Raw genomic sequence first — 7061 nt, forward strand, 5'->3', positions numbered from 1 at the left:
TCTTTCTTTCATTCATTTTTGCTGCTCAATTTTGTATTTTGAACAAGATATTTTAGTTTGATACCATTGAACCAACCATGTTCTATTGGAACAAACAGATACAATATACAAATTGTAAGATTTCTGATGTTTGAGGAAGCATTTCTTCAAAGTAATGGGGAAATTTTACATCAGTAGAAAGAGGTGAAGATTTTTCTACTTCTTCGGAGGCTATTACTTTTTTTCCACGAGAGGAAAGGGTTTACAGGAGAGGTTCACACGGCGCTGTGCATATGATTCACCAATATCGGAGCAGAGAGGATAAGCAGTGTAATCCTCCAGAAGATGACTTGCGATTGGACATATTAGATGCACGACCAACATTATAAAACATTGTAAAGTTGACTGGCACACACAAAGAAGAGGAAATCAAACCCACATGTAATACTTGATCACTTCATCATTGAGCCAAAGCAAAGTGATACAAGGACTCTCTCTCTCTCTCTCTCTCTTCTCTCTCTCTCTCTCTGTCCCTGAAGGCTGTGAGAGATCAGAGTTGAGAGGCCATGGGGAAACCATCCAAGCCAAAACCCCCAGGTGTGTTGGAGGCTGTGGAGGAGATCATGAGGGTCTACAGGTCTCTGCCACCTAGGCCTTCCATAGAAGAAGTGGAGGCAGCCATGGCTGTCATCAGGTCAGCAGACAACGAGGAGGAGATGAGGATCGAGGAGATTGGCAAGATGCAGAAGCCTCCAGACGTGCCAGATGAGCTCTTCTATGTGTTGCAGGAGGTGAGGAAGAACCTGGTCCTGGTGCAGGCCCAGGAGCAGAGGAGGGAGGCCATGTATGTGGTGGAATTGGACAAGAGGTTCCAGGTTTTTGATGAGCTGGTGCAGAGGGCCTCCAAGCTGGTGTCCTCGGAGGAAGGTGAAGGGGGTGGTGAGGAGGAGGAGGAGGAATTCAAGGCTAGGTATGATGTGATGGTGCGTAGAACTGGTAGAAGTTTGAGTTCGGTCATAGAGGAGAAGGATGAGAAGAAGGGGGAGATGGATGTTTCCAATGGGCAAGTGTTTTCCTCCTTGAAGTCTGAGGTCCCTTCAGGTCAGATTAGTCTTTCTTTCTTTCTTTATTGCTGTTCTACAGAGGCTTGTTTCTTGAATCCTTTGTTCCCTTTATGCTCTCATATGTTTGTTGATCACTTGATAATTGCTGAGGAGCTCTTTGTGAGTTCTCTTAGAGCCCCAATTTGAATTAGGCTTAGAGAATTTGAAGGTTCAGCTGAGATTTTGCATAAGGCTAATGGACCATGAATTACCAAGTCTTCTGTTCTTCTTTGCTTACTAATTTGTTATGCTGTCAAGTATTCATATTGGTAGATCACATCTATTTGACTGTCATGGTTGAACATCCAAAACAGTATGATAAGAACATGTCAACTACTTGCCTGAGTTCTTATTTCCCTCAGAACATTAGATTTTATTGTAATCTAATTGAAGAAAACAAATACTTGTAGAGTTTGTTTTCTTATAATGATGTGCATATCTCAGAAACATTTTCAAATGTTCTTGGGCATATTTTTTGGGCAGGCCTCGACTCTTACTACTTTCTAAAGTATCTTTCAAAGATACTTTTCCTCACATGGAAAATTTCTACTATTTTGCAATGTCATACATAAGATCGATAACGACTCCGTATGGGGAGGTAGAGTCTGGGGAGATCCATACCTAAGAAAGTGTTATTAGTATATGTTGTCTTTTGTTGCACTCTCACCTTGTCATTCTTGAGCTGGTAGAATCCTCATAGCCTTATTCTTTTCCCTATCCTATGGCTCATCTGTTGTTGGTGGTGACACAGAAAAATTAAGCCTCATTCAAGTCGCAAGCCTAATCGAGACTTCAGCAAAGAATGAATTTGGAGTTCTTGACCTCCAGGGGAAGTTGATGGACCAGATCGAGTGGCTTCCGGTATCACTGGGAAAACTGCAAGACATCACTGAGCTGAATTTATCGGAGAATCGAATCATGGCACTTCCACCCTCTGTCGGGGGCCTGAGGTCCTTGACAAAGCTTCATGTCCACTCAAATCAGCTTATTAACCTACCCGACTCATTTGGAGAACTCTGCAATTTAGTTGATCTCGATTTGCATGCGAACCGACTCAAGTCTCTGCCCCCATCTTTCGGGAACCTTACGAGTCTAGTTAACCTTGATTTGAGTTCGAACCAGCTGTCCGCGCTTCCAGACACATTAGGGAATCTGACAAACTTGAGAAGATTGAATGTTGAGACGAATGAGCTCGAGGAACTTCCTTACACTATTGGATCGTGTACTGCGCTCGTTGAGCTCAGGTTGGACTTCAATCACCTGAAGGCACTGCCTGAGGCAGTCGGAAAGCTTGAATGCTTGGAAGTCATTACATTGCACTACAACAGAGTCAAATCATTGCCTACTACTATGGCTTCGCTTTCTAAACTGAAAGAACTCGATGTTAGCTTCAACGAGCTTGAGGCGATCCCCGAGAGCCTTTGCTTTGCCACTAGTCTAGTGAAGTTAAATGTGGGAAGGAACTTTGCGGATTTGACAGCATTACCAAGATCAATTGGGAATCTAGAGATGCTAGAAGAGCTGGACATCAGCAGCAACCAGATAAGAGTACTGCCAGATTCTTTCCAGCTCTTGACAAAGCTTAGGGTGTTCAATGCAGATGAAACTCCTCTGGAAGTGCCACCAAGGCATGTGCTAAAGTTGGGAGCTCAGGTACACCTAAATCATGGATTCAAACTTCTGTACATTGTTCAAATGATTCTTTGATACTGATACCACTTGCCTCGACAAATCTGTTTCGTGCCGCAGGCTGTTGTTCAGTACATGGCCGATTTGGTTTCAGCGAGGACGAGGAGTGTCGAGCGGGCTGGGGCGGCCGGGCGAAAGGGCTGCTGGTTCAGGCTGTGTTCACTATTCCAACCTCGAAGGAAGAAGGAGATGACAGGCATGGTTCCTGTAAAAGCATGAATCCCAAATTGCTGTTTATGAGCCCTGTACATAGCTGATCATTTCTGTTTGTTGTTTGAATACATTATCTTCATGTTCGATCCTTTGTGTTATCATGAATAAAGAGACAATAATTACAGGTCTTTTGAATTCTTCTATCTTCAGCATGATTGTTGCCTTTTTTACAGCACCATTCCATGGTCTTTAATTATATCCTCAGGCTTGCTTTCAATTTAGTAGGTAAAAGGCCAAATCAAACAGGAGCACTCCTTTGGCTTAGACAGTGATATTTTGGCATTAGTCACCAATGAAAGATAATAAAATCAGTTCAGATTATTGACTTCTTAAGCATCACCTATGTTGATTGTGAGACAAAGGAAGAAGGACAAGAGGTAAGATGGAGTTACTGGCTTGCAATTGCAGGGACATGAAATGACTGCTTGTTTGGTTATTACAGTATGTTTAGGCACCATCAATGAGTTCTTCCACCAAAAGTCACTTCAGCTTGGACTTGGGATCATCTGAGAAAGGACTCTTTGCCTTGTTCTAAATTACAGCAAACAAAGTAATCACTGCTGTTTAAAAGCTCAAGCAGTCAACCTGCATCCAATTTTTCACAGGCAACCAATTGTGTGTGACAGTATCATTAATCTGTCTACAACATGTAATGATGTAACTGTTACAACATTTACTTATTGGGTCAGATAGGCATTATAATGGGGCAAATTAAGATCAATGAATTTTGCAAAGTAACACTCATGGGAGCAAACCACTAATTGAGTTAATGATTTGCCAAAAGCTCTGTTGACTCTTCTTAAACTTGAAAAGCTCTGTTGATGATTTTCCTGTTGTTCTGCTGGTTAAACTAATTGCTACCAATATTAAAAGTTATTGCTACAAGCAACTGAACATTAATTTGGTGATCCAAGAAGGATGTAGTACATCAAATTTATGAAGTTTGAGCTCATGATTGAGTCAGCAATGATCTCACAAACTAATTAGCAGAGTGGACTGATGCAGAATGGATAGATTATGTCACTGATTTCTTTATTACTGTAATTGTCATGTGGGTCCAACAAGAAAATATTCACCCAATCACATTTGACACATGACAATGATCGCTGGGACCCCAATCATATGCACATCAATTCAATATAAAATATTTTAAAATATTTCTTTCAGCTAGATTAATCATAAAAGATCTATTAAATCATAATAATCAAGGTTAGTTACCGTTTACTTTAAATCTCCGTATCTGAGTATTAGAAGGATCATGTTAATCTCGATCGTATAGATCGACACTAAGTTAGATATATGAGACTTTCTTAGCAAAATCTAAAAATCTTTTACACGTATATATTTGAATCAACTTAGACTAATCCAAGTATCATCTATATAGAATTATTTACCTAATGTTATAATCACAGACCTCTTCCACATAGAGATAAAACTGATACAACATAAGATCAGCAAACGGTAGGTACTTAAAATAAAGGAGATATCGGAATGTTTGGCTGTGAAATGCCACACCTTTATATCATGGATGACAAGCCATCATCATCAACAACAATTAAGACTCTTCTGAGTCCCACTTCAACATCTTGTTCTTGTTGTTGTTGTTGTTGTAGGTAGAAGTAGTAGTGCCAACGGTCTAATAGGCATCGATTGAGTCAGCTACGAAAACAAGGGAATGATCGACTATATCATTCCTCCGGTAGTGTCTTGACTTGTTGGGCAAGATTCAATAGGATATTCGTCGGTAGCACGTGAGTCGATGTTGTCATCAAAGAATATAGACTAAGGTCATTGAATCGACTCGATTCTAGGTTATATGCGTAGGAGTTCAAAGATGACTGAGAAGATAACCAGTGTTTATCGACGAGTTGATCTTAAAAAAAACCTCTTCGATGCTAAAATTATGATAGACCTAAGTCCAAAAAAATATTTTCATCATTATTGTTTATTGTTGTGCTTAAGTGAGTGTTAAACTTTGTGGTTCCCTTTCTAGTTGGAACCAACAGTAGTTTGGTCATCTTGGTCAATAGGCTGGTTGATGATGTTAAGTTTCTATTTCAAGACAAAATTGATGCTACAGTAGGCTTGGATGCGAATGAAAGGTCCCAACTATCCTATTTGGACATTTGCTATCCTAAGATAAATTAGTTTAAATTGGTGGGCTTTAGCCCAGATTAAATGGATTAATGATGGTGATCATAATATTTGTTATTATTATAATCTTATTACTTCTAGACAATGTCAAAATCTCATCCACTCTTTTCAAGTTGGATCTGATGGCCAACTTACAGACAGCCTCGAACACATATATTCTATTACTTGGTGCATTTTCTCCTTGTTGAGGAACAATCTTGATATTTCTTTTCCAATTTCAAAGTACTTGGGTCGATGATAAATGACTCCTCGAAGGTCAAAATCTGGATAAGCAAGAGGAGCGAGGACTCTTGGAGCTATTGTCATGTATGCGTTTTGGATGGTTTGGAATTGTTAGAAATGATGCTATCTTTATTCCTTTTTTTTTTTAAGATTATAGCTGATGGTTTGCGAGAAAATTATCATTAGGGTTTTTATCATCAGAAGGAAATTTGGGAGAATTGATTTTACGATGAGAACTGACATTGCTGTTTGTTTATGTGTAGACGAAAACCACTTACAGAGAAGGAATATTCATATTTTTAAGTTACGATCAAACATAGAATTTAGTAGTAGATTTTACGTTCTAATATCACAAATGTTTAGTTCATATCGAGATGAGATGGGCGATAAAATTATTGTTAATTTTCTCCAGAAAACCAAGAAACCTTCATGAAAATTTATTAACATAACTCGATGTAGCTAAAATAGGCTTTAGTAGTAAATTTTACGTTATAACAAGAGATGGACGATAAAATTATTATTGATATTTTCTAGAAAACTAAGAAACCTTCGTGAAAATTTATTAACATAACTCGATATATTTGTGATCTGTTCATCTTATTTTCTAATTTTTCATATTTTTCATACCGATCGATAAAATTATTTATCTTATTCACGTTCTCTTTTTTTAGTGCTAATGCTAAAAGCATTGATTATATTTGGCCCTTGAATTAATAAATTAATTTTTTTTAAAAAAATATAAAAAATACTCTAATTGACCCCAAAAAAAATAAGTAATTGATGAAAAAAAAATTATTAAAACTGATGGAATTTATTTTAGACATTATTTGAAATTTAAAAAAATCATTTAAAAATAAAAATAGAAAATATCTTTTGGAAAGAAAACGAAAAAAATAAAAATATTTTTTTAGTATAACAATAACAAAAGCAACAAAACCCTTGAGAGATTATTTGTGTGTGAACGTTTCCTTTACATACATACATACATTCAAGAAGGTGTTTGACCCAATCTCACAATCATTAAAGCACCGTAATCATGAAATGAACCACAAGATAAAACCAAAAAGGCAACTGGATTTTGTGCCTCCCAATGAAACCTGCAACTTGGCAAAAACATATTTTGAATGTTTCTTCTTCCCTTCAAATCCTTTTGACTAAGTATATTACCAATGTCAAACATTGGAATACTCTTATTAGGTGACCAAATTGGGGGAGGACCACAGCATTGACTGACATCAATGACATCATAGCATTGGGTAAACAAATACCAAACAAACATGTTGTCATCCATCACGGCAACACTACAATGCAAATCGAAGCAAAAGATAAGAGATCATCAATATCAACATCATAACGCACGTCCCGATATAGAGAAACAAGTAAAAATAACTAATATTATTACGGGAAAAGAAGTTTGAAGGAGTAGATAGATACAGAGGAAAAGGGAATCCTAATCCTAAGTGAATCGACAGTAGATTACAACAGTGAGGTGTAGCATCTGTTTATCTACAAGAGGCCTCCGTGTGGGTGCAGTTCACGCGCAGGCCTCTCTCCTCGGCGCCAGCGCGAAGAGGGCCTCGAGGTCGGGCGGGTTGAAGTAGCCGTTCTTGGGCGGATCCCTCCGCTTGCCGAACGCCACGGCGGGGGACTTCTTCTTGGGAGGCGCGGGGCAGCGGACCGGGGCCGGGATCCGGCATTCCG

General features: G+C 38.7%; 1 protein-coding gene across 1 annotated transcript; it reads left to right on the forward strand.

Moving 5' to 3' along the window:
• Nucleotides 1–402: 402 nt before the first annotated feature.
• LOC135634724 (plant intracellular Ras-group-related LRR protein 5-like) lies at nucleotides 403–3119 on the forward strand. Its single transcript, XM_065145266.1, has 3 exons — nucleotides 403–1080; nucleotides 1834–2735; nucleotides 2832–3119. Exons 1-3 carry the CDS (start codon nucleotides 546–548, stop codon nucleotides 2988–2990), a joined length of 1596 nt encoding a protein of 531 aa, XP_065001338.1. The 5' UTR covers nucleotides 403–545; the 3' UTR covers nucleotides 2991–3119.
• Nucleotides 3120–7061: the final 3942 nt, after the last annotated feature.

The sequence above is a fragment of the Musa acuminata genome, chromosome BXJ3-4 (assembly GCF_036884655.1).
Source record: "Musa acuminata AAA Group cultivar baxijiao chromosome BXJ3-4, Cavendish_Baxijiao_AAA, whole genome shotgun sequence".
NCBI classification, from domain to species: Eukaryota; Viridiplantae; Streptophyta; class Magnoliopsida; order Zingiberales; family Musaceae; genus Musa; species Musa acuminata.

Bases quoted from the DNA above. Each gene is read 5' to 3' on its own strand.
- LOC135634724 (XM_065145266.1), top strand. From the start codon at position 546: ATGGGGAAACCATCCAAGCCAAAACCCCCAGGTGTGTTGGAGGCTGTG. The intron at 1,081-1,833 runs GTCAGATTAGTC...GTGGTGACACAG, and splicing joins GAAGTCTGAGGTCCCTTCAG to AAAAATTAAGCCTCATTCAA. The intron at 2,736-2,831 runs GTACACCTAAAT...TTCGTGCCGCAG, and splicing joins TGCTAAAGTTGGGAGCTCAG to GCTGTTGTTCAGTACATGGC.